Raw genomic sequence first — 26,473 nt, forward strand, 5'->3', positions numbered from 1 at the left:
GCTTCCGGCGAGGCGGTGGCTGGACGCGCCGCGGCCCAAGATGGACGCGCCGGCGCTGCTTGCTACCGCGTCCCCGGACGCGCTCGGGCCCCAACTCGGCGGTGGCTCCGGCCGGCCCCGCAGAGCCCCGGGCCCCGCGCGCCGCCGCCTGCTGCTGCTGAGGGAGCCCGAGGGCGGCGCGCGGGGCCCGCGCTGCGGGGAGGCCGGGCCGCCGGCCGCCGCCGGCGGCGACTCGCTCGTGGTGCTGCTGGACGTGGCGCGCGGCGCGGCCGCGGCACCGGGGCGGCGGGAGCCCGAGCCCGAGCCCCGCGCCGCATCGAGCCCGGCCGGCCGCCCTGTTCAGGCCCCCGGCGCAGCGCCCCTCGGGGGCCCCGGGGCCGCCGGCCCCCAGGACCTGCTGGTGCGCCTGGAGCGCGGCGTCCTCGCGCTGGCCGCGCCGTCCCGGGGCCCGCCGCCCGGCCAAGAGGCCGGCAGCCCGGTCGAGGCCCGCCGCGCGCCCGCCGGACCCGGCTACCGATGCCCCGAGCCGCAGTGCGCGCTTGCCTTCGCCAAGAAGCACCAGCTCCAGGTGCACCTGCTCACTCACGGCAGCGGCCAGGGCCGGCGGCCCTTCAAGTGCCCGCTGGACGGCTGCGGCTGGGCCTTCACCACGTCCTACAAGCTCAAGCGGCACCTGCAGTCGCACGACAAGCTGCGGCCCTTCGGCTGCCCGGTGGGCGGCTGCGGCAAGAAGTTCACCACCGTGTACAACCTCAGGGCGCACATGAAGGCGCACGAGCAGGAGAGCCTGTTCAAGTGTGAGGTGTGCGCCGAGCGCTTCCCCACGCACGCCAAGCTCAGCTCGCACCAGCGCAGCCACTTCGAGCCCGAGAGGCCCTACAAGTGCGACTTTCCCGGTGAGCGGCGCGGGCGGGGCGCGGTGTCTCCTCTCCTCCCGCCCCGGGGTCTCGGCGGCTCCCGGACCCCGCTTGGCCGCGAAGTAGCTCGGGGAATCTCGGAGCCCTCCCCCGGGTGCGTCCGATGAGCGAGACTACAAGGCGTCTTCCCACCTACGGAGCCGGAGGCAGGTGTGGTCACTGGGAAACGCTTAGTCCAGCTTGCGGGCGCGCTGACCAGCCCAGGAACGCTGGGCCGCCGCGCAGCCCGGGCCAGACATGAGGGTGCCCCAGGGGATCATTGCCCGGTGCGGCGCATCAGCCTTTTATGCCGTTAAAACCTTTGTTTCGTTTGGACTTCATGGTTGTGTGAAGTTCTCAAACTCGTCTTCATCTTCAGATGGAGATTCCCGGCGAGGTGTGTCCGGTGGGTGAGTGTCCGTGGACTCTCCACCCGGATAGGCGGCTCCAGCTGCGGAGGGCGTGTGCTTGCGAAGGAGGGGCTGGGGGGTTGGGGTCAGGCTGCGGAACCAAGGCAGGGAATGCGGGCAGGGGGCAGGCTTCTGGAGGGCCTTCCTTAAAAGAGAAGCTGGAGTGTGCGCCCGGCGGTCGGTTGATGTGTTGTGGACGGGGAGTGCGCTCCGCGTAGTGTCCAGGTTACAGAAGTGGACTGGAATGAGGGATTTTGGAAGGGCGGAAGAAAAGTCAGACGTTAGGGAGTTCTCTCTGATCTTCCCGTGCTCCCTGGCCGGTCCTGTGCACCCCATCTCCGTGGAGAGGCTCGCTGGAGGGCACATTATCTCTCTGTCCCGCACTGGGCACCTGAGGGTGGCTTACAGACCGCTCTAGTGAAAAGCTCAGAGGGCGTCCATCTGAGCACAGTGCTAGCGGGATCAGGGATCCACCTGCTTTGGGCACGGGGTCACCCTGGGGGTTTTGAGGTGAATGATCTGTGGGGTGTCTGTCCCAGGTGGGCGGAAGGAGAGGGACCAGTGGAGTGTTTCAGACCACAGGGGCCTGAGGGCTGACCCAGGTGGAGGCCGTGGGTCGCTGAGGTGGCTCCAGCTGGGGCGGATTGAGGCGCTGGGTCCCGCAGCTTCTCTGTCGGTCGGGGGAGGGTGCGTCTTGCTGAGGCAGACGCCAACTTTGCTTGTTTAGATGTGTCTGCCTGACCAAGGGGACAACGACACCGCAGCCCAAAGGGAGGATTGGCTGGGGCTGCTGGGGAGAGACAGATGTGTACGTCAGGAGGGGTGTGGGCGTTTGGGGAGATGAGCGTTTCCCCGCTCAGTGTCGCTGCAGAGAGGAGGGGCGCTGGGCTCTGCGCCCGTGGCGGCCCCGGGAGGGCTTGGGAGGGGCCGAAGCACCCACTGCTCACGGGCATCTTGCAGCGTCGTGTGTCCTGGCCGGTGTGAGCACTCACCTTTTCTGTCGAAAGAGAGCTGGTTGTTTAGTAGCTACGTCGCGTCCAGCTCTGCTTCTCCATGGACAGCCTGCTTCTTCCACCAGGCTCCTCTGTCCATAGGATTTCCCAGGCAGAAATACTGGAGTAGGTTGCCATTTCCTCCTCCAGGAGAACTTGATCCGGGGATCAAACCCGGGTCTCCTGCATTGCAGGTGGTTCTTTACCACTGAGCCACCAGGAAAGGAGCTGGTGGCTTCTGGCTCTCCCCAGTGGAGCTTAGTGATGTTCGAAGTCCCGTGGGTCAGCCCGGGTTGAAGATGCAGGTGGGAAAAGGACATGTAAGCGCAGATGAGCCTGGTGACTCGTGACAGAGCAGGAAACCCTGAGGAGACCAGAGGCCAGAGGGAGGAGGATTCGTGGCAGGGGCCGGTCTGCCTCCGGGAGGAGGAGCACAGGGATGGGGTGTGTGCCTGACTCTGCAGGTAGGAGAGCCTCAGGTGTTACTGCAGTGGCTGGCAGCCCTTTCAGGCTCAGCCTGACCAGACGGAATCTGGTTTCTTAGTATCTGGTTCATCTTGTTGGGTTTATGGGTCATTGAGTTCCCACCACACCTGGAGACTGTGTCGTGCTGAACCGGGAGCTGATGGCTGTACCGGAGGACGATCGAGCGGTCGCATGGGGCAGGTGGCCTGTGAACTGCCCCGAGCCACCCCGACTTCAGCCTCCCGGGAGGCCCCCGAGTCGTCCTCCTCCCCAGCTGCCCCGGTGCCGGCGGTGACTGAGTTAGCACTGTAATCTGACTTCTGTCCCGCCAGTGAGCAGGCTCTGCGTTTCTCTGTTCAGGCTGTGAGAAGACGTTCATCACCGTGAGTGCTCTGTTTTCTCACAACCGGGCCCACTTCCGGGAACAAGAACTCTTTTCCTGCTCCTTTCCTGGGTGCAGCAAACAGTACGACAAAGCCTGTCGCCTGAAAATCCACCTGAGAAGCCATACAGGTAACGAGCCAGGGACGCCTGGCCCCCACCCGCCATCTGCGCAATTCCCCGTTGTTTGTAATCACGAGGCGTGGCTTTTCTTTCCCAAGGTGAAAGACCTTTTATCTGTGACTCTGACAGTTGTGGCTGGACCTTCACCAGCATGTCGAAGCTCTTGAGACACAAGAGGTAACCTTCACATTTGGGTTGAAGTCTTCGTTTTGAAAACGAGTGAGCTGTTGGTGTGTAGCAGAAGCCTGTGGATGGGATAACCTCTGGATTTCTTTAAGTTATAAAAAACAAGTGTGGATAACTTGGAAAATTCAGAAAGTTTATAAGAAGAAAAGCACGCAGAATCTGATCACTTAAAGTTATTTTTTTCTGTGTGTACTTGTTTTTAAATTTAGTTAGTGTGCTTAACATGCAGCTTGATCTTTAGAAAAGTGAAGGTTATAGACTAAGCCTTCCTCATGCCGTCATCACTTCCGTGGTTGTGGTGACGCCTGCAGGGACTGGGCCTCGTGCAGGTGACCCTTGGCACTCAGCCTTCGTCCCTCGTTCGGCCTCTCAGCAGCTCTGATGCTGAAGCGCTTGTCCTCCTGTTTTGCATGGGGACCCAGAGAGCTGGGTGGTGGTCTGTCCTTGCACAGCCGGGGCTGAGGGCACCTACGCAGAGAAAGACCATGTGCATGTCAGGCGAGGTCCCCGGCCGTGAGGACGGCCTGTGTGGAGGCAGGTGGCTGAACGGGGGAGGCGGCTGCTCCCTCCTGTGTGGAAGCTCTGAGTCTGACTGTGGTCGGCTCCATCAGGAAGAAGGACTTCTGCCCGTGAGGGCTAGAGACCAAACCCAAGCTTTTCTGAGATGTGTCGCTCTCCTCAGTAATGCAGAGAGCTCGTGGGTGGGTGCATCTTGTAGAGCTGTGGCCACAGTGGTGACGTGCGGGGTCACCCTCGCTGCTGTCTGTCCTGCAGGAAGCATGACGATGACCGCCGGTTCCCCTGCCCCGTCGAGGGCTGTGGCAAGTCGTTCACCCGGGCCGAGCACCTGAAGGGCCACAGTGTCACCCACCTAGGCACCAAGCCCTTCACCTGTCCCGTGGAAGGTAGGTGTGAGTGGTCCCTCGGCCGCCTAGCACTGCAGGTGGAAGTGTCTGAGATGCCGCGTGGGCCGGGGCGTGGGGTGGCTCGGCTGGTCTTAGCCGGGGGCGTGCATCTTGGGAGCAGAGTGCTAGAAAGCTGGTCCAGAGTCCGACCGCTGGACCCAGGGCCCAGGGGTGTGACTCTGCTGAGTCCCTGCTGGCTTGATGGTTGTGAGGATTTGGCGTCATACTATGGGGAAAGCTCCGCTCAAAGGAGACACTACAGACCCACTTGTGGCTGAGCGTTTCCTGGAATGTAGCAAAGGTACCCCGGTGGTCTAACCAGGCACACACCTGTGTCTCCGCAGGGCTCCAGTTTGGGGGGGCCGGGCCACAGGTGCACAGCTAACGTGTGGGGTGCTGGGGACGTGACGGTAGTCAGCCAGACTGTGCTGGAGTGGGAGCGTGGCTCCCAGGAGCCGGGGAAGGGGTTGGAGACAGGAGTGCCGGTGGCGGGCTAAAGACCACCTGGGCCTGGTGGGGCTTCTGGCTGCACGTGTGTGCGGTCCCCTGGGAAGGTGGGCGGGAGATGGGGTCCGCAGGGAAGTTCGTCGCTGAAGGGTTGTTGCTGCCTTTCCCTGGGGCGGGGGTAACTTGGTAGAAACGTGCGGACTCTGTGTGAGTGCCTTTGTGAAGAGGTGATGCAAGTCTCAGCAGACTGTTACACTCAGGAAAAAGTGGCCGTTGACACACATGAACACACGCGCGTGCTGCTGTGCGTCGAAGGAAACCTGGGTGAAAGTGAGATCCTTTGGGCTGGCCAGAAGTTTCCTTCAGCTTTTAAGTAAAAATAAAAGACACGTTTCTCACATTCACCGAGAACTCTATAGCACTTCTTACTCACCATTTTGTTCAACTACCTTCTGCTATTTTTCAGCTGGCATCATAATTCCATCTTCCAATAACTGCTCCCCACTGGATAGCATCCTTTATTTCAAGGTCTTATAGCCCAGTAAGAACACCGTTGCTGGCATTTACAGCGTTTGGGGAAGCCCTCGTATTCCCCTCCAGTTGTACTCTCTGGTTCATTTGCAGCAAGAATGTCAAAACAAACAAAGCTAGGACGATTCTTTCCATTTTGTTTAGAAACTGGAGCAATCCATTTTTCCACATTCTACAGTAGCCTCATTTGTACGAACACCAATCAAATAGAAGACATTCTCATCGAGTCTTCATTCAGGTTTTAAATGCACTCACGTCTTCCACTGGATCCAAGGAGCGGTGGGTCATTGGAAAATCGCTTGTGTCAGCAACTCTTCTGAATCAGAATTACATTGTCGCGGGGCAGTCCCATCAATGGGCCAGCATTTCCTTGTTCCCCCTTTTCTTTTTTCTTTATAACTTTTCATTTTATCTTGGAGTCCACCTAATTAGTCCTTAGCAGTGTTGTGGAAGTTTCAGGTAGACGACAAAGGGACCGGCTGCACACACACGCATCCCTTCTCCCCCAGCCCCCCCCCCCAGGCGGCCCCGTGACCCTGAGCGGAGCCCTGTGTGCTGTAAAGTGGGGCCTTGTTGCTCACCCGTGTGAAACGCGCAGCGTGTGCACGGGGTGCTCCACCCCCTCCCTCCATCCTCCCCCGGCACCCGTAAGCTCGTTCTCTGAGCCTTAGAGTCTGTTTCTGTCTGTGAGTGAGTGAGTGTCTGTGAGTTTGTACCATTTCTTTTTCAGACCCCACATATGAGGGCTGTCATGATATTTCTCCTTCTCTTCCTTCACTCAGCAGGAGAATCTCTAGGTCCTCCACGCTGCTGCAGGTGGCATCACTTCATCGCGTTTAGTGGCTGCGTAGTATTCTGTGATAGGCATGTCCCACATCTCCTTTATCCATTCCTCTGTCGACGGACAGGTTGCCTCCACGTCCTGGCTCTTGCAGACAGTGCTGCAGTGAACACTGCGGTGCATGTATTCTTTTGGATCATGTTTTTCTCTGGATATATGCTCCTGAGTGGGGTTGCAGGGTCCTATGGTAGCTCTATTTTTGGTTCTTTAAGGAACCTCCACAGTGTTTTGCACAGCGGCCATACCAGTTTACATTCCCGCCAGCAGTGTAGGAGGTTCCGATTCCTCCATGGCCTCTCCAGCATTTACTGTTCGTGGATTGGATTCTTTATATGTGACTGTGCAGGGTCTTGGTTGCTGCGCAGGCTGTTCTCCAGTTGTGGCAAGCAGGGGCTGCTCATCGCTGCGGGCTGCGGTGGCTTCTTTCGCTGTGGTGCGCGGCCTTCGGTGGTTGCAGCTCCCGGGCGCTGGAGTACAGGCTCAGCAGTCGTGACCTGTGCCTGGCCTCAGTCACTCTGAGACGGGTGGGATCTTCCCAGGCCTGTGATTGAAGTTGCCTCTCCTGCATTGACAGGCAGCTTCTTCACCACTGAGCCACCAGGGAAGCCCTGTTTGTGGATTTTTTGATGATGGCTTTTCTGAGTGGTGTGAAGTGGTACCTCACTGTAGTTTTGATTTGCATTTCTCTGATAATTAGTGATATTGAGCATCTTTTCATGTGCCTCTTGGCCATCTATATGTCGTCCTTGGAGAAATGTCCATTTAGGTCTTCTGCCCATTTTCTGGCTGGGTTGTTTGTTTTGATGATGCTAAGCCTCAAGAGCTGTTTATAAATTTTGGAGACTAATCCCATGTCAGTTGCATCATTAGCAAATATTTTCTCCATTTCTGTGGGTTGTCTTTTTGTTTTATGGTTTCCTCTGTCATGCAGGAGCTTTTGAGTTTAATTAGGTCCCTTTTTAAAAAATTTTTGTTCTTACTTCCATTATTCTGAGAGGTAGATTGAAAAAGATATGCTGCAGTTCATTTTAGAGAATGCTCTCTGTTTTCCTCTAGGAGTTGTATAGTGTCTAGTCTCACATTTAGGTCTTTAATCCATTTGGAGCTTATCTTTGTGTATGGTATTAAAAAATGATCTAATTTCTTTTTTTTTTTTTTTTTAGCGTGTAGCTGTCCAGCTTTCCCAGCACAATTTGTTGAAGAGATTGTCTTTGCAACATTGTGTAGTCTTGTCTCCTTTGTTGCTGATTAATTGACTGTTAAGTGTGTGGGTTTATTTCTGGGCTTTCTATCCTGTTCATTGATCCAAATTTCTATTTTTGTGCCCGTTCCATACTATTTTGATGCCTATAGCTTTGTAGTGTAATCCAAACAAAGTCAAGGAGTTTGAGTCCTCCAGCTCTGTTTTTCTTTCTCAAGATTGTTTTGATGATTCAGGGTCGTTTGTGTCTCCATACAAATTAAACATTTTTTTTGTCGTTGTAATTCTGTGGAAAATGTTGTTGGTGATTTGATAGGGATTGCACTGAATGTGTAGATTGCCTTGGGTAGTATTTTCTCATTTTGACAGGATTGATTCTTCTGCTCCATGGACATGGTATATCTGTTTGTATCTTTGCTTTCACCAGCATCTTACAGTTTTTGGAATACGTGTCTTTTGTCTCCTTAGGTAGGTTTATTCCTGCATAGTTTATTTTTTCTAGTGATGATAAATGGAATTGTTTCTTGAATTTCCCTTTCTGATCTCTCGATATTAGTCTATAGAAATGCAACAGATTGCTGTGCATTAATTTTCTAACCTGCAGCTTCACCAGATTCCCTGATGAGCTCCAGCAGTTTTCTGGTGGCATCTTGAGGATCTTCTGTGTATAGTATCGTGTCATCTGCAAACAGTGACAGTTTACATTCTTCTTTTCCAGTTTTGAATTCCCTTTGCTTCTTTTTCTTCTGATGGCCCTAGCTAGGACTTGCAAAACTGTGCTGAATAAAAGTGGCAAGGGTGAACATCCTTGTCTTGTTCCTGATCTTAGAGGAGACGCTCTCAGCTTGTCACCGTTGAGTGTGATGTTAGTCTGTTGTGTGAAGTGAAGGCTTGTTGTATATGGCCTTTATTACGTTGAGGTGTGTTCCTTCTGTGCCCACCTTCTGAAGTGTTTAAATAAATGGATGTTGAATTTGTCAGAAGTTCTTTCTGCATCACTGAGATAATCATATGGCTTTTATTCTTCCACTTGTTGGTGTGGTGTATCACACTGATTGATTTGTGGATCCTGAAAACCCTTGCATCAGTGGGAAGAACCCCACCAGATCGTAGTGTGTGACCCTTTTAATGTGTTGTTGGATTTGGATTGCTCGTTTTTTATCTTTTTTAGCAAAGAGCTCTTCCAGGTACCTTCTACAGTCTTCCAGGGAATTGAAATTTCTTCCCTTGAGAGAGTTTTGTGCAGATCAAGTAAACGGACCTCTGAAGGTGCGGTGTCTGGTGAGTAGGGAGGGTGGATCAGAACTTCCTCGCCGAGCTGTGACAGTTTGTCTGGTCGTCACAGAAGCACACGGTCTCGGTTATTCCGAGGAAAGAGTGTGTGCTTTCTGTTGCCTGACTCCACACGCTTTTTCCTTGAGTGCTGCTTTCAGTGGGTCTTGTTGGGAGCAGTACTCATTGGAATGAATTGTCCGGTTTTCTGGAAGGAGCTCATTAACAGGGGACGCCCTTCCAATCCCACCACATTCACGACATCGCCTTCTTGGATGAAGCCCGGCCTTGGTGTGGCGATTGGCAGCTCGTGTCACTTGCCCCACGGTCTCTTCCACTCCACATTCTCGTACAGTGTGCACTTTTCATTGCTTGTCACAGTGTGTTTGAAAAGTGGTAAGTCTTCATTACGTTTCAGTAGAGAATCCCATGCAGAATATGGTCAGGAGGGTTTGTTTGTGTGGAACCCAGACATCAAAGCAGTGAACATAACCAGGCCAGTACAGGTGACCCTCATGGTGCGGTGTGGGTGTTCTGACTGCCGCCCCCCACGCGGTGTCTGAGTGTCTGCTGTTCCCCCACGCGGTGTCTGAGTGTCTGCAGTCCCCCGCGCGGTGTCGGAGTGTCTGCCGCCCCCACGCGGGGTACCTCTGGTTCTTCTCAGTGTTTGAGTTTGGTTGCTTTCAACTTCAGCTGATCTTCCCAACCATGGAGCATCGTCCAGCAAGGAATTTCCACGTTTGATCAGTCACTGCACCTTCTGTATACACTGCGCAAATCTCTTTCTGTGTCTCAGTTGCATTTTTATTTTTCTTGAAATAACAAAGTATGATATGCTAGAATTGTTACTTTTTCCCTTTCATCTTCAGTATTAGAATGGCTACACAAAAATTCAGCAGTCTTGGTGCCTGTTTTGTTTTTATGCACACTGATTTGACAGCTGTCACAATACAATCTAACAAAATTGTTTGGATGGAGTCACAGACACTGAAGCGCTACTATAGCCATCTTAGGGAGAAAGTCAAATGAACCCTTTGGCCACCCGACATGTTGTTCCCTGTTGAATTTGCAAGTTTCTACAGCCGGAAGCTGCCTTCTGGCAGGAGCCGGGAGGACGTCCCTGCTGTGGTCAGGCCGGTCCGCAGGAGAGCGGTGTGACCGGAAGTGTGCTCAGCGCCGCTGCCGTGTGGCCGGCCTCTGTGAGGGTCCCAGCGGGAGGGGTGGGAGCCCAACACGCTCACCCCGGGACCCCTGGGCTGAGGCCAGAGGGGTCTCTTCTGTCTGTTGTGTTTCCCAAGTGCCTTGTCCTGAGTCTGACCTCAGGAAACGGGTTTGAAGTTTTGTTTGCAAATGACATCAGTTTAGAACTCGTCTCAGAGGCAGCCGACCCTGGCTCCTGCGGCCGTGTCCTTGTTCCGGAGCCTCTTTCCCTGCAGGAGCCCCTCCCGCCCCGAGCCGTGCTTCCTGACCCAGGAGCACCGTCCCATCCCCACTTCATATATGGACAGACAGCTCGTGCGGGCCCCTCTGGCCCTCCTGCCCCGCCGCAGACCCTTGGCCTCAGGCCTTCGTGGCTGTGACGGGCCTGCCTCTGTCAACCTCAAACGGGGCCTCTCTCCTGAGACCAGTTCCTGCGCCTCAGGCGGGAGCCACCCTCGGGCCAGAGTGCTGGGCAGTCCAGCCCCATCCACCTCGGTGGGCTCCCATTCACCTCGGTGAGGGCAGCTGGCCACCCTCCGCCGTGCTGAGCTCCGGCGATGGGGCCTGGGCCGTGGAGGCTGGGCGACGGTCTCTGCAGATTTGCTGGTGTCCCTGTGCCCAAGCACCATCCGTGCTGTGCGGACCCTGGCTGGTGCACGGGCAACCAACCAGGCAGGCCCAGCTCCGGGCCGCCGCCTCCTGGTTCCCGGCTGTCTGCCCGGCCCGCCTGGCAGTGGCTTCTCAGTGGTGACCCGGGAGGAGGGCGCTTCTGGGGTCAGTGGGGACGATCTGCAGCCTGGATGTCACGGGGTCACGGGTTTTCTTCCAGTAGCAGCGTAGCAGAGGTGGTCAATGTGACCTTGGTGGTAGAAGGCGGGAGATGTCAACGTGGCCCCTGGGCTAGGGGAGCAGTCATGTGTCGCATCGGGGGCGGGGGCGGCCGTCAGGGCATCTTGGGGTGCTGCTGGGGCAGGGGGACCCTGGTACCTCACGTGGCTGTCCTCTCTCCCCAGGGTGCTGTGCCAGGTTCTCGGCACGGAGCAGTCTCTACATCCACTCCAAGAAGCACCTGCAGGACGTGGCTGCTCCAAAAAGCAGGTGTCCGGTGTCCAGCTGTGACCGGCTCTTCGCCTCCAAGCACAGCATGAAGGCCCACGTGCTCAGGCAGCACCGCCGGCGCCCAGGTGGGCCCCTCGCGGCCTGAGGGCGCGTGTCGGGTGCAGCCGCGTCACTCTGTCCTGGACGCCCGGCCCAGGGCCTGTGGCTGCCGTGCCCGCGGCCCCGCTTCTGCCCGTGCTGCCCTGACCCTCTTGCCCGCCCAGCCTCAGAGGCTTCCCCCGCCTGGCCTGGGCACTCAGGGCTCCTAAAGCTCTCCTTGACCTCGTCCCGTGTGCCAAGCTGTCCCTCCACCGCACGTGTCCGTTCCAGCTCCTCCTGTCTACCCCCTACCAGGGACAGTCAGACAGAACAGAGCTGTTTCTGGACGAGCATAGGGGCAGAGCGTGAACTGCAATGAGTCCAGCGGTGACTCTGCACACGGCCCTGGCCTCCTGCCCCCTGGGCGCTGGGGACTTGGCAGCTGGCTCTCCGACCATGAGCCCAGGCCCCAGGTGTGACGTGCAGGGGCTGGATGGCCGCATAGCGGCCTTTCCCTGGAGCCTGGGGGGTGTGCTGCTCCTGCAGCGCCTCGAGGGTGAAGTCCTGGCTGCAGTCACCTGAGCAGTGCTGCCTTCCAGCCTCGGGCATAGCCCTGCCCCGCTCTGTGATCCTGGGAGGGGAACTGGAATGCAGGGCATGTGTCGGGAAGGGAACTGGGAGTGTCCACGTCTGAGATGTGACGTGGTCTCGTGTCGTGAGTGGACGTCCCGGGTCTGTGACGTGATGTGGTCTCATGTCGTGCGTGGACGTCCCGGTCTGTGACGTGATGTGGTCTCGTGTCGGGCGTGGACCTCCCGGATCTGTGACATGACGTGGTCTCATGTCGGGCGTGGACATCCCGGGTCTGTGACGTGATGTGGTGTCATGTTGGGTAGGTGAAGGAGTCTGTTGTGGGTGGACAGGGATTCACTGCTTGACGTGACTTTAGGTGCTGGGGAGTGTGTGTGTCTTGGAGGAACCCTGCCTGGCCCTGGAGGGGTTGAGTCCCCTCATGGTGGTCTTGGGTGGGGCCCCATTGGATGGAGGTGAGGCAGGGCAGTGCTGGCATGGAGGGAGCTGGTTGCCTTCACGTGATCGGTGTTAATGTTTCTGTACGGGTTTTGAATATCTGGCTCTCACACGTGGCAGGTCTCCAGTAAACTCTATGGAATTAACAAAATGCTAAATAGGAAATTTATGAGCAAGTTGGTGTTTCTTGATGTTTGCCTGGGTTCAGTTCAGTTCAGCTCAGTCACTTAGTCGTGTTCGACTCTTTGCGACCCCATGAGCTGCAGCACGCCAGGCCTCCTGGTCCAACACCAACTCCCAGAGCCCACCCAAACTCATGTCCATTGAGTCGGTGATGCCTTCCAACCATCTCATCCTCTGTCGTCCTCTTCTCCTCCTGCCTCCAGTCTTTGCCACCATCAGGGTCTTTTCAGACGAGTCACCTCTTCGCATCAGGTGGCCAAAGTATTGGAGTTTCAGCTTCAGCATCAGTCCTTCCAATGAACACCCAGGACTGATCTCCTTTAGGATGGACTGGTTGGATCTCCTTGCAGTCCAAGGGACTGTCAGGAGTCTTCTCCAACAGCACAGTTCAAAAGCATCAATTTCTCAGCACTCAGCTTTCTTTACGATCCAACTCTCACATCCATACATGACTACTGAAAAACTGTATTATCATTCTTGATCTTTTCATAGGGAGCTGAATCAGCAAGGTTGTTTAGAAAACTGGAAAGTTTTGAGAAAGAGACGTGTTTCCATGTTTACCATCTTCAGAGAGTCCCTGCCGTCTCTCCAGAACGTTCCCTGGTGCTGGCTGATCGTTGCGGCCCCTATGGGCGGGCCCAGCGTCTAAGCTCCATAGCAGCACAGGTGCGGGCAGAGGCTCTTCGCGTGGCTGTCCTTCATCTGCTCTGGGACGGTGTCTGCAGCCACTTTCCCCCCTGGGTCCCCAGTGGAACCTCGTAGCTGCTCTGCCACGGCATCCACAGGGTGGCGTGAGCCTGGGGTTCGCTCCGGGTTGAGGGGTGCCAGCTGCTGCAGGAGAGTCGTGTCGCAGCCCCGCTGGCTCCCCCGCCAGATTCTCGTGCTCCCATCTCCCTGGTGGCTTGGTGCCTGGCGAGCGTGCACCAGGATTTGGGATGGTGGGTGTTCTTGCGTCCAAACTCCAGCGTGAACGTTCGGTGACATCGTTTAATGTCTCCATTGTCCCTTCCCCTGAGGGTGACCTCACGGCTGGAGTTCTTCACTGAGGAGCAGTTACTCGAGTGCTGGGTGTGGGTGCCACTGTGGTCAGGGGAGGCCGCTTGGGGGCCGGGCCTGTGCCTGCCGTGGGGTGAGGGCGCCTGGAAACAGGGCAGCTGCCCGAGCCCATTGGGAGCCGCTCCGTCCAGGGGGCTGCGGCCTGGGCTCAGCGCGCGGGGCCTGCTGTGGTCTCTGCAAAGGCCGGCCAGCTGGTCCCCACCATCCTCCCCGTCCTCTCCCCTCAAGCTCGGGAGAGGCGGAGAGCAAGCTGAGAGATGGCCTGACGCCACCGACCCCAGAACGGTCCCAAGCCTTGGGGTCAGCGCTGCCTGAGGTCGGTGGTTCGTGCTCTGTGAGGGGCTCCATTTCCACGGGTGCTGCGGGGCCGCACGGGTTAAGGGTGCGAAGCCTGAAGGACTTGGGTTGAGATCTTCTCTCTCTATTACTTGGGGAGCATCAGTGGCCGGGTCAGGTCCGCAACCGGGAGAGGACCCGGGGACTCGAGGCTCTGAGCCCCCACGCAGGGCACCCACGCATCCCCCCGGCACCTTCCTGCGGAGCATGGCGCCTCCGGGGGCTGCGGGGAGCGTCCATGTCCCCTTGGAGTGTCCTGTCCACGGCTTAAGCGCAGATGGCCCTCCCCGTCTCTGGTCACCACAGTCACCAGTGTTCCTTCCTTTTCAGACCTCCTCCCTCCACTGGGGGCTCCGAGCACACTGACGCCCAGCAGTGACCCCGGCAGCCCCGGGCAGGGCGAATTCAGCCACGTGGACCTGGCAGTCCTCTTCTCCGACCCGCCGGCTGACGGCAGTGCCGCCCCCGGGGCCCCTGACGAGGCGCTGGGCGCTGGGATCCTGACCATCGATGTGACTTCTGTGGGTGCCTCTCTTGGAGGGGACCTCCCTGCCAGTCAGGCTTCCTTCGGGCCGATGGACCCGCTGGTCTTGGTGGCCCATGGCGACGTCCCACCTGGCCCGGACAGCCCCCTCGTCCTTGGGACGGCATCCGTGGGTTTCCAGCAGGGCGGCCTCACTGTGGACGACATGCCAGCCATAGGCGCAGGAGCTCTGGGCTGTCTGGTGGCCGTGCCCGTGAAGAACTTGGGTCAGGACCCCCAGGCTCTGACCCCGAGCGGCCCCCGGGGAGCCAGCAGCGCTCCGGAGCCGCCGGTGCCCATCAAGGTGGAGCCAGACTCGCCTCCCCGCGCCCAGCCCGGCTGGCAGCAGGAGCCAGGTGAAGGGGCGTCGCGGCCTGCAGACTCCAGCCCCACGGAGGAGCGCGGTCCTCGGAGAGATGCCGGGCTCGCGGCGGGGACCGGCGGCTTCTACCTGGTACGAGGCGCCCTGGGGTCACCGGCTTCTAGCTCGGCTCCTGCCCCGCCGTGCGCTGTCCTGGATTAACCCTCTACTGTAGACGCTTCTTAGGGGCTTGCGAGAACACGGAGCCCCGGCTACAAGTCTGGAAACCTGAATTCCCGTCTCAAATCTGGAACGGACTAGTGTTGATGACCTTGAGCAAATCACTTAACTTGTCCGAGCCTTCGATTCTCAGTTATTTCTGAAATGAGGGGCTTCGACATGATTTCTAAGGTCTTTTCGAGTCCTGTGATTTTGGTGATAATGTGTCTTTTCCTGAGAAAAGCTGGGACGTTCACAATGTTGAAATGTCCTGGTGTTTGAGCGTGTGACGTAATAGCAGGCCCTCAGACGGACTCCTGACCCAGAGGAATTGCAGCATCAACTGTGTCTAAAGATTCATGGACGCGAAAACCAGGGAAAATGACCAGTTAGAATTGATGAGAAAAAGAGAGTGGTCTGGGAGCTCTGTCTCTGGAGGGTTATGACAGCTTCTCCAGTTGTGAGGCCTGACGTTAATGTATTATAACTGCACTTATGTCAGTTATGTGTTCAGTGTAACTTAAAGTAACTTAATCAGAGTCTCGGGACAGTCTTTTTCCTCAGCCTCAGGTGGGAGCAGTCGAGTAGGTTTCTCTTTGTGGTGCAGGTTAAATTCAATAGTGATGTTTATGTTCAAAAAGTTAAATCTTACCTTGCCACGATTTAAAGAAGAGCTAATCCATGCAGCCGGCGTCCACCGTGAGGGACGCAGCGGTGGCCGAGGCCCAGGGCCAGTGGCGCATGAGCCTGACCCCGACCCTGTCCGTTCTCTCGCTAGCTGTGTGACTGGGGCCGGCCCGGCGTCTGGGAGCCCAGAAGGCGCGCAGAGAGGGGCCCGCAGGTATGCCCGAGCCCCCCGGGGATGAGGGTCGGCCATGTCCTCACGGCGCTCCCAGCCTCACACCCGTGGACCGGGCCCCTCACGGCACTCCCAGCCCCGCACCCGTGGACCGGGCCCCTCACGGCGCTCCCAGCCCCGCACCCGCGAACCGGCCCCTCATGGCACTCCCAGCCCCACACCCGCGAACCGGCCCCTCGGGGAAGGGCCCGCGTGTCCTCACAGTGCTCCCAACCTCGATCCTGCAAACCGGGCCCCTCGCGGTACTCCCAGCCCCGCGCCCGCGGACTGGCCCCTCGGGGAAGGTCCCGCACTCCCTGGGGCACTGGCCGCCTTGCCGGCTGAGGCCCCAAGCAGCCCTGGCCCCGAGCATGTGGAGGGCCCATCCTGAGGCCATGGGGCTGCGGTCAGGGTCCTGGTCACCAGGACTTGGGCTCTGTGTTTCAGGCAGCAGAGGGGTCTTCGGCTCACGACAGACTGGTTTCCGTGTGAGGTGTTTCATACGTTTTAGACTCCGGAGGAACATGCGTTGTCTGTGTGGATCACAGAGTCACATCACAGCTCTGACTCGGTGCCCCCGTCGCCCAGCGTGGCATTCGGTCTCTGACCGTGAAGCAGACCCTGCGCTCAGTCGCCCCCCTGCTGTTTGGGTCCCCTGACTGATGATGCTTTTCTTTTTGGATTCAGGAAGGTGGAGGCTCAGCGAGAACTGATTCCCAGTCCGTTCAGCGAGCCAAGGAGAAGAAGCGGAGAAGCGCTGGGAGCCGCGCTGGTGAGGCTGCGTGTGGTGGGCCGGCGCGGGGAGCCCCGGGCAGGGGGCTTCCGGTTTTAAGGCGTCAGCCGCTTTGTGGAGTTTTTAAAACACACTGAGGGGGCCGCACAGTACGTGCTAGTTTGCGAACTCGCCCGCCTGTCCAGGGTGGCCGCGCTTGGTGCGTTGTGAAGCTGATGCTGGTCCTCAAAAAGCACTACATAAAATATTTAACTAAAGCTCATTTCAAAAGCATCAAGAGGAGTGTGGGATCAGCGGTATACTGTTGTCCATCTGTCTCTCTATATAATGATGACACGCTCTTTTCTGTCAGCTTTCTTCACGTAAACACTGCCCCGTGGCGCGTGCGCTGTGGTCAGTGTTCACTGTCACGGGGCAGGAGGCCGGGCCCCCGGTCCCCGAACCCCGGGGTGGTGGGGGCTGCGGGTGGGGAGCACAGACGTGGTGGGGCCCGTGGAGACGGAGCTGCCAGGGCGGTGCCTGTAGAGCGGTTTTCTTTCTTCGTTGTTTTTGTTAATACTTCTGCATTATCTTTTTAGAAGCCAGGACACTTAGAAACATACCAGGCAGGGTCATCACTTGGTTAGAGGTTACCAGCTTGCCTTTCTTTCAAGTTGGCATCTAGCTTGTGTCCAGTTTTCAGTCATAAGTGCCATGAATGTTTGTACATCTGTTTGTTCAAATCACCCAGGGAGGCTTTGTGTTTGGGTCTTTCACATTCGTGCGGCCCCTCCCTCGCCCTGGTCTCTCCCATGTGTGTGCGCCTGCGCGCACACTTGCTACAGACTGGGGCAGTGTGTTCGCTGGGTCGGTGGGACTGTCAGCGTGCAGGTCCCTGTATCTTATGTTTCCAGTCACCCGACCGGAGGCTGTGCCCTGGCGAGTCAGGCCTAGGGGCTCAGTCCAACCCCCAAGGCCTGGGCTCTGGGCCTGCTGCTTCACCAGAGTTGAAGACGACGCTGACATCCCTCCTCACTCATTTTCAGCTAGAAGACTTCTGCTCATGCAGGAAGATCAGAAATGTCCCCGAATCTCCCCATTTTCAGGACAAGGAGCCTGCTGGCTTGTCTGTGCCCTCCAGGGGTGGTCGGTTATGTTTACCTGCTCAGTGACTCAAGCACTGTGTTGGCTGTCAAGGGAAGTAGAAGTCTGGAGCCTGCCAAGTGTCCAGGCTTCTCACATGAGGTGGTGGGCGCTTCTCTTTGAGTGTGAAGGCTCCTTCCCTCACCCCCACCCCCAGTCGAGGCCCGAGACAGCCAGCAGGAGGAGGAGCATAAGTACAGGCCCAGCGTCCCTTTTCCAGAGCCCTCGGGGCAGCCGTGTTTCCCCAGAGCTTTGATTTTGGTGGAACTGCAGACACGTGGAAACACGCTTCCCTGTACTTTGTCCCTGGCCATGGTGCCTGACAACGTCACCTCGCCTCCCCCATGTGGATCTCTCCGAAGATCATGGATGTCTACACGGCTGGGGAAGGGCCGGGCCATGGTACACTGATGGCTCGGGTGTTCTCTGCACAGGAGAGGGGCCCCCGGGTGAGAGAGAGGAGAAGGGGGCCCAGCTGAGCGCCCTCTATGCCAGCAGCAGTGGCTCCTCTAACAGTGACTTTGGTGTCTGGGGGCGCAGGCCCTCTCAGGTGGGTTGGAGGCACACTGGAGGGAGGGTTTGTGTGATTTCCTTCAGTTAAGTGTGTGTTGACCTAGTGGGCAAAGCTGACTGGGCTTGATATTGTGAACACACAGTGATGTGCTAGTTGCTGACTAAAACTGGACATGTTTTTGAGCCCCGTGGAGCCATCCATCACTAAGTGTGAAACAGACACTCAGTCACAACATCTAGAAGAACCAAGGGAGTTTATTTCTGATATGTACGCCTGATTTTTCCTTAATTCCCCCATTTAAGTAGCGTGTGTGCCCACAGTCATGCGTGAAGGCGGAGCTTGGATCCCAGCTGGGGTCTCAGAGGTATCATGGCTCGTGCCACGTCATCAGTGTCAAGGAGAGAGGGGGCTAGACTCACCTCATCTTTATGTTGTGACTTGGTGATGAGTGTGAGACACACATTGTGTGAACCTTGCCTACTTTAAAAAAAAAACTGCCCACACAGGGTCTTAGCTGTGGTGCACAAGGACTTAGCTGGGTCACACGGGGTCTTAGCTGTGCACACGGGCTTAGCTGGGTCACACTGGGTCTTAGTTGTGGTACACAGGCCTAGCTGTGTCATACAGGGTCTTAGCTGTGCACACGGGCTTAGCTGGGTCACATGGTGTCTCAGCTGTGGTGCACACGGGCTTAGCTGGGTCACGTGGGGTCTCAGCTGTGGTGCACACGGGTTTAGCTGCTCCATGGTGTGTGGGATCTTAGTCCCCAACTAGGGATTGAACTCCCACCCCCTATATTGGAAGGCAGATTCTTAACAACCAGAGACATCCCCACATCTTGTCTGGTTTTAAAAGTTACTTCAAAAGATGCATTATTTGAGGCCTGCCTTCATTTATTCCATAGTGGTTTCATGACAGGGGCTTCCCTCATATGCCTTGAAACATGAGTTGGCATGCAGGTATGTCCATTTAGATGTAAAATGTAGTCAGGCCCTCCATCAGTTTTATGTCTGACTGTACCACATGGGCTTCGTCCAAAGCAAAAGAGCTGAATCTGCAGCTGCAGAGTTGGGATGAAGGTACATTTAAAGCATGTGAGCATTTTGTTAAAAAGTTGTTTCGATATCAGTCTCCAAGCTCATACAGATGCGAGCTGCCTGGGAGCCAGCCGGTAGTGCCCTCCTTGATGCGTCAGTGGGGTTTCCCCTTTGATGTTTCATGGTTAGCAGTTTAATATGTCTTGTTTTCGATGGGTTTGCATTACTAATAACTGTACTGGTAACAGCTTTTCAGATGAAGAACATTCACTCCTAGAAAGTGTATTTAAATAAACTTTAAAAATAAGTGGAGTTCCCATTTATGGACATGTTTGTAGCAGGAAAGTGTGCTAGGGTGATGGAAGACTTGAGAGCATGACAGGGTCTCCCATGAAATTCCAGAGGAGGCCGGACTGTGGACCCAGAGGCCGTGTGGGGGCCGGGGTCGGGGCGTCTGCAGTGAGACCCCGCAGGCATGAACGTGCCGTCTTGGTGAGGCCATTCCGTGCCCGTGTCCACCAGTCGCCTGGGCACCTCGCCCTGGCACTCCCGCACCCGAGTGTGTCTGCCTGCCCCCTGCTTTCCATGTCCGTGGTGGGTGCCCGTCTGCCCACCTCGCTGTCCAGGGTCAGCGAGAGTGGGCAGTGGAGCCAGCTGGGGCTGTGTTCCTGTGTCAGAGAAGCCCTTTCTGAGGTTAGGAGCTTGCCTTCTTTGTGGTCAATGTTAAGTGTATTGTTATAAAACCAAGACAGTGATGGTTTTTGTGAAGGAAGTTGGACCGAAAGAGCCGCTTAGCAGGTGCCGGGGTGGGGGGTGGGAGTTGGGGAGGCAGCTTCCTTGTGTCCTCCTCCCGAGAGCACTGTGCTCCGTGTGTTAGGGACCGCGCGTGCCCCTGGCTGGCGGGCATGCAGGGTGAGGCGGGGTCCACCCTGGAGGGCGGGGGGCTCGTGTGCCGTGTGCGTGGAGGACGCAGGAGGCTGTGTCTGTGTTTCAGGAGCCACCAGGGACTCTGCACCAAGCCCGGGGGAAGGTGACGTCTGTGCCGGCCCGGGAGCCTGGCTGTGGGGCAGCCTCGCCATGCCTGGAGCCCTGCCGTGCATCCAGGTGCAGCTGCTGCAGGTGAGAACAGGCGTCACACAGACACACAGAGACAGACATGCACAGAGACACACAGACACACACAGACAAACAGACACAGAGACACACAGACACACACACGGACACACACAGACACACACGCACAGACACACACATAGAAACACATACGCACAGACACAGAGACACACACAGACACAGACACACACACAGAGACACAGACACAGAGACACACACGCACAGAGACACAGACACACACACAGAGACACACATGAGCACAGACATACAGACACAGACAGACACACACACAGAGACACACATGCACAGAGACAGAGACACACGCACAGACACACAGACACAGAGATACACATAGACACACACACAGACAGACACAGAGACACAGACACACACAGAGACACAGACACATAGACACAGACACACACAAACACAGATAGACAGACACACAGACACCCACTCCCCCCACCCCCCGTCTGTCACGCGCGGCGTCCATGCTTTCCCTGGTCAAGATGTGGGCTCCCGCGTCTGGCGGGACGTGGTCACCTTCAGCCTTGCCTTCTTAGGGCTGGCAGGGGCTGGGGAGGAGAGAGGTGTCCACACCGGTGACGCGCGGCTCAGCCGCCCCGTGTGTCTTCGCTGAGCGCTTCTGTGTCTGCGGCTGTGGGCCTCGGGGCTGAGTGGGGCCATGGGATCAGGGAGGGCAGGGAAGGCAGGCGGCCGACCCCTAGACCTGGACGCCATGGACCTCGGGCCTCCCCGGAAGACAGGCTGGGCCAGTGTGGCTGCGTCCGGGGGGCAGGCCTCCTGGGGCTAGGGTCCGTGACGTGGTGCCCTTGCTTCTGCAGGACGAACCCTCAGGGGATGGGGTCTTGCCCCTGGCGCTCAGCCCGCAGCCTCCGGCCTTCCACCCCCTGCTTGCTGTCGACCTGCCTGTCTACATCCTCCAGGTTCGGTGCCCTTGTTCTCTGGGTTTGTCGACTCCCACAAAGCTTCAGCTTCCAGGCTCGTCCCTGAGGTGGACTCACCCTGGGCCCCCTGGCTGAGTGGCCAGGGTGTTTTCCTGGAGAAGAGGGTGAGGGTTTGAGAAGTAAAGACTGAGCCTGCAGCTCAGGTTCACACTTCTTGGTGGGATTTCATGTATTCAGGACTGTGCGAGTTGGGCTGGCCAGGTTTCTGCCTGTGTGGAGATAGGCCCAGACACGTTAAATGGTTTGCTGGAGTCGCTGGTTACGCTGTGTGTGGGTGGCAGTGGATAATTCAGATTTGGATAAGGGTGACCTCAGTGCTTTGTCAGATTTGAAACACATACGTAAAAATCAGACAGTAACTTTGGTTTGCTTATATTCAACTTGGGCTGTGACGTTAGAGGTGGACGTTGGACGGGGCTTGGAGGCCGCTGGTTGTAGCATCCGGAAGGCCTCACAGCTGTCCCTCGGCCCACTGGGTGGCCCTCGTCCCAGGCTCCTTCCTGGGGCAGCGGGGGATGGACAGTGGTCGGTGTCCGTGGTGGCCTGGAACCCAGTGCTGGGGTGGCGGCCAGAGCCCGTCCACACGGGGCTGACCGGGGTGGGGGTCCCCTCTCTGAGGAGACCGGGGCGGGGATGGAGCGCCCCTCGCCTCAGTTTTGTTGGTGGGAGAATCTCTTCCTTGAAGCGACACGTACACTTGAAAGGGGAGAGGATGAGTGGCTTCAGCCTGGGCGGCTGGTGGGGCCGAGCTCACTGCTGTGCTTGCTTTGCAGGAGGTGCTGCCTGCGGTCGGAGGCGCCGCAGGGCCCGAGGAGGCACCATGCTCGGGCGGTGCGGCCGGTCTGCGGGCTCGGCCGTGACCCACCCCCCTGAGCCGGGGTTGCCGCTGGGCGGCCAGGCCCGTTCTTCAGAGACTCCGGGGTACGCTTTTGAGTGTTTCTGTTCCGCTCTGTCAGGGACGGTTGGGGCTGGGCCTCCCGCCGTGGCTGCGAGAGCAGGTGCTGGTCTCCCTGCTCAGCTGAGCGCGGTGCCCCTGAGGACGCGGGCCGGCGGCCCCAGGCCCTGCTGCAGCCCCCGCACTGGCCGAGTGTTGAGTCAAACTCACAGAGTGAGCTTTCTTAGTTTTTATTTGGGTGTTGGTATCTCGTAGTAGCTGACAGCGGTTTGCAAAGCTGTCTGAGCACTGAGGCTCGTGCCAGACCCTGACCCTGGCGTGTGGCCGCTCAGGTGTGCACGCGTGTTCGCGTGCTGGCTCTCAGTGCACAGCCCGCCCTGCGGGAGGACACGAGTTGTGACTATGCTCGGAGTTACTGCCCGTTGGGGGACTGGATGCAGGCCCTGGAGGTGGGCCCTGTGCCTTTGCAGGTGTTGTTCAGATGCTGGTGGTTCTCAGTCTGCCCTTTCTGTTTGTCTCCTGAGGTGTGGGCCTGGGCCTGTGGGAATGACCCCGCTTTCTGTTGTTACCCCCGGTGTCCTGCGGGGGCGGGGGGGCTGCGTCCTCATCAGTAGATGCATCTCGGCCGCCCCACCAGCACCTCAGCTCCCCGCTTGTCCAGAGCGCCCTGGACATGCAGCCTCCGGGCCAGGGCTGGACCTTTGTCCCCCGAGGTGCTCGGGACCGGCTTCCGTTTCCCAGGCACTGAGGTCCCTGCTGGTGTTGGGCCCAGCTCCTCATAAGAGTGAATAAAAGTTTTTGTAGCTGAGCCAGAAGCTCTTGTGTCTTCTCGCCGTGGTGTGGGGCCGATCCCCCTCCCCTTGGGGTGGGCCGGGGATCCAGTCTCACCTTTACCCTCCTCTGGGGGTTTAAATCTAAGCAAAGGTTTCTGCTGATGACAAGAGACGCTGGGAGCAGAAAGGGGGAGCAGGCTCGTCCCCAGAAGAGCGGGGAGGACGGCCCTGCAGGCTGAGGGTCCTGCCCCCCCGCGCCCCGCCCCCCGGCACATGTGTGCTGGGCGGAGGCTGGCCCAGCCCCGGGGTCCGGCCGGGAGGAGCCAGGTCGGGTCCTGTGGGCGCGAGGGAGGGGTCTCCCAGGCCCCTAGGAGGGTCCAGACGCCGGGTCCAGGGGGCCACCTGGCTGCACCCCAGTCCACAGCAGCCCATGGGCGAGGAAGCAGAGCGCCAGCAGGCCAGTGCCCAGCAGGTCGCCCAGCCCCGTGAGGTACGGGATGCAGTGGTCGTCTGGGTCCAGGGCCTGCCGCCAAGCCAGCCGGACCGCCACGTCCGCCAGGTGCAGCAGGACCGTCACCTGCGGGGGGAGAGGCGGGGTGATGGCCGCGCGGGAGGGGCCGCAGGCCTCCGGGTGGAGGTGTAGGGGGGTGTGCTGCCCCGGGCCCCATGTTGCCCCGGATTCCCCTCGGCAGAGGCGCATCTCCGCCCGGAGCCTCCCGCCAGTTCTACTTCTCCGGCTCACCGGAAGCCTGTGTGGAGGAGCCCTGCGTGCGGTCAGATCTCAGGTCCTGAAGCTGCTTGTCTAGGCTGTCCCGCCCGGGCGCCGCTGCGGACGGCCTCCCGGGCTCCCAGGCTGCCCTTCAGGGTCATAGCCTTGCCGATGCGGCCTCACGGGGCCGCCCCCAGGGCCTCGGCAGGCGACCTGACGGCAGAAGCCCACATGCCTGTAGGAGCCCCTGGCCGGCCCTGCCCATTGCTGGACCCGGCCTCCACCGCTGCGCTCACCCTGCTGGGGAGGCGTGAGCAGTGCCTCTGGACATGGCCCCCGGGCTGAACCAGCTGACCGAACCTCCGGGAGGTGGGGACTATGTCCCGCTTGTCCAGGGACCCCTCCCAGGATGGGGCGCGGTGGCCGTCCTTACCTGGACCAGGCCCGCCAGCAGGTACAGGAGCACGAAGGTCCTGTCGCTCGGGACTGACTGGCTCTCCAGCAGGGAGACGATAGAGAAGAAGGCCAGGTGGCCGGGGACCACAAGCATGAGCAGGACACGGGCCGACATGGCGTTGATTTCTGCAGGAGGCAGGGCCGTGGCTGAGTGGCAGCTGCAGAGGCCTGGGCGGGAGCCTGCAGCGTGGCGGCCACGTGCACTTCGTGCCACACGTGTCACAGCCGCTGCGTGTCCTCGCCACGGGTGCGGCCAGCACTCCTGGGAGCCGGCGTCGGAGCAAGGAGAACAACCAGGACCGAGCCACAGAAGCAAGCAATGCGGACAACTAGGAGGCAACACGACCTGCTGTGATGGGGGAAGTGGATGCAGAAGCCCCGGCAGAGGAGGCAGGACCCACAGTGGCTTCTGGAGGCTGCTGTGCGGACGTGTTGGGGCCAAGGCTGGGGACCCCTTGGCATGGTCCTTAGCGGCTGCGCTCGTGGCTCCGAGGCTGCGAGAGACGCGCTTTCCTGCCGAGACCGCAGGCTGTAAAGCCAGCCCGTGATGCGAGGGTCTTATTGGGCAGAAGGGGGTCTCAGTGAGAGCCAGGCTCCATCTGCTCTGAGATAATACAGCGTCTCATCAACTAGGTGGGGAGGGCGGCACAGTCGTGTGGATGTAACTGTAAAACACCCCAGAGAGGGTGCGCCAGACCTCTTCATGGTGAGAAACCGTACAAAGCCTGATTGTTAAAATGGGTCTTTTAAAAAAAAAACTTACAAAGGGAAAAGTAGTTTGTTACTATCAGCAGGTGGCATGAAAACTCAGGAAAACCCACTGAGAACTAAGAACTACAGACGACATTTCCCCCCAAAGCCTGTGTTGTGACCTGACTCCCAGGGATGGAGTTAGAAGTGACAAGGTCACGGGGTGACCCCCCCAGGGGCAACCCCCGGCCTGTGGAGCGCTGGTCCCTGCAGAGGTGTGACCAGTAGCCGCATGCCATCCCCCTGCCCTGTGCGCGGCTCTGAGACGGCGCACAGGCTACAGTGGGGAGTCGAGAGCTTGTCTGCACAGGGATGGCGAGTCAGACAGGGTGGGGCAGACGGCCCACCCCGGGGCCTGGACGGCACGCCTGGGGTGCAGGGGCCTCGCCTGTGCTGGGGGTCAGGCCTAGTGACACAGACTCCAGCCATGCCATCCTGGAAAGAAACGAGCATGTGGTCCCTGGAAGGCCCAGACCCACCTGAGCTGCAGAACGTGGAGCAGGGGTTGGGCCAGCACTGCTTCATCCAGAGGGGCAGGACCCCGGGCGTGCTCCACAGGTGCAGGTACGTGGAGATCCGGCTGGTCTGAATGGCCACCAGGTTGCCACCAACACCTGCAAGACAGCCCAGTTTCCCGCCCTTGACGTCCGTCTCAGAGCCTATCCCTTATTTTAAGTTCAGCTCCTCCAGGAAGCCTTCCTTGGCCGATTCAGCACTTGATTTCCTCTCTTTCCCTCGCACTTGACCACACGCCTTGTCTGGCTCCAGACTGGGGGGCCAGGACCTGTGAGGGAGGCGTCCAGGGAGCAGCAGGGGCAGCTTGACAGGGCGCCTCTGACGGTGAAGGAGGCATGACCAGCAGCCTCAGGTTTCAGAGGCTGATGCCCGGGTGCAGGGTGCAGGGCTGGTGAGGGAGGGAGGGAGGGGTGGTCTCGGGGAGCCGCTCAGGAAGGATCCAGACCACAGGCACGTCTGAGGGAATGTCAAGGCCAGAAGGAGAGGAGATAGGGCGGGGCACACGCGGCCTAGCTGGGCTCAAGGGGCTCCTGGCGTCACCAGGAGCTGAGCATGCCGGGGCCAGAGGCCACAGGGCTCCTGCGGGTGCAGGTCAGGGGTTGGCTCCTGGCCACTGTCCCTTCCATATTCTGTTGCCCCAGCCCTGGAGGACCCCTCCCTGGGCCCCCCCAGGGTGGAGACCGACCGCCTGGGCTGCTCTGGAGGACTCCGAGGTTGGCCGTGAGCAGAGGGGCCTGCAGATGGAGCCTGCGTGGCCCACTGTCTGGATTCCTGGTGGCACTGGCCGTGCCCCACACCACTCTCCCGGGAGCCCACCTGCACCCTTCACCACTCCCCACCGCCCAGCTCATCTCCCTGTGAGGCCTGGTGCTTGCAGGCAGATGCTGAGCGGGGACCCCGGAGCCTCCAGAACATAAGCTGGTACATTGCAGCCTTGCTGCTCAAGGAGATGACAGCAACCTGGGCTTTTAATCGTAACTGTCTTGAGTTTTAAAGTGCCGTCAGTGAATCCAAGAGGGAAGCCGCGTGGGGCCCTGACGCCAGTAGGTGGGTCCCAGGTGATGGCCGGCAGGTGTGGGCTCAGCCCTGCTCCTGGTGCCCTGAGGGCAGCCGTACTGCAGGGGAGCCACTGAGGACCGCAGTCTGGCCTCCCGGCTGCGTTTGGGGCCAACCCGAACTCCCACGGTCACTGTTCTCCCAGCCCCTGGCCCCGAAGCCCCCATGACGGCCCCAGCACCTACCACACATGATGGGGGCAAAGACGGCCATGCCTCTGAACTGCGGCCGGGAGAGGGTCTTGTTCAAGATGAGCCCCCCGAGGCTGCAGGCAGACAGCAGACAGTTAGTGGCACGGACGCCCGCCAACCTTGGCACACGGGCCACCCCGTCACCCCCCACCCAGCCTCTCCCGCGCC

At 58.7% G+C, this 26,473-nt stretch overlaps 2 protein-coding genes across 26 annotated transcripts in view; one reads left to right on the top strand and one right to left on the bottom strand.

Annotated features, from left to right (window-relative positions):
• Positions 1-22,662, top strand: ZXDC (ZXD family zinc finger C). 4 transcript variants are annotated; one of them, XM_081526646.1, is made up of 11 exons: positions 1-896; positions 3,124-3,276; positions 3,366-3,444; positions 4,228-4,358; positions 10,864-11,034; positions 13,922-14,568; positions 15,413-15,475; positions 16,160-16,244; positions 19,873-19,997; positions 20,837-20,938; positions 21,733-22,662. In XM_081526646.1, exons 1-11 carry the CDS (start codon positions 41-43, stop codon positions 21,817-21,819), a joined length of 2,499 nt encoding a protein of 832 aa, XP_081382772.1. In that variant the 5' UTR covers positions 1-40; the 3' UTR covers positions 21,820-22,662. The 4 variants fall into 4 exon arrangements, with proteins under 4 accessions (XP_081382772.1, XP_081382774.1, XP_081382771.1 ...); XM_081526648.1 differs by lacking the exon at positions 15,413-15,475; XM_081526645.1 differs by lacking the exon at positions 21,733-22,662 and having other exon boundaries at positions 20,837-21,112.
• Positions 22,069-26,473, bottom strand: part of SLC41A3 (solute carrier family 41 member 3) — a 21,515-nt gene continuing 17,110 nt past the window's right edge. For 18 of the 22 annotated variants that reach the window (XM_081526649.1, XM_081526657.1, XM_081526659.1 and 15 more), the window contains 4 exons: positions 26,300-26,379; positions 25,022-25,156; positions 23,770-23,918; positions 22,069-23,204 (listed from right to left, as the gene is read on the bottom strand). In XM_081526649.1, the coding sequence (XP_081382775.1) occupies positions 22,462-23,204; positions 23,770-23,918; positions 25,022-25,156; positions 26,300-26,379 (1,107 nt within the window). In that variant the 3' untranslated portion in view covers positions 22,069-22,461. Of the gene's footprint in view, positions 23,205-23,369; positions 23,550-23,769; positions 23,919-25,021; positions 25,157-26,299; positions 26,380-26,473 lie in introns of all 22 variants that reach the window. The other 4 variants (XR_014064432.1, XR_014064435.1, XR_014064433.1 and 1 more) reach the window with 1 other exon arrangement.

The sequence above is a fragment of the Giraffa tippelskirchi genome, chromosome 9 (genome assembly GCF_054371585.1).
Source record: "Giraffa tippelskirchi isolate mGirTip1 chromosome 9, T2T-mGirTip1v1.2.pri, whole genome shotgun sequence".
NCBI lineage: Eukaryota > Metazoa > Chordata > Mammalia > Artiodactyla > Giraffidae > Giraffa > Giraffa tippelskirchi.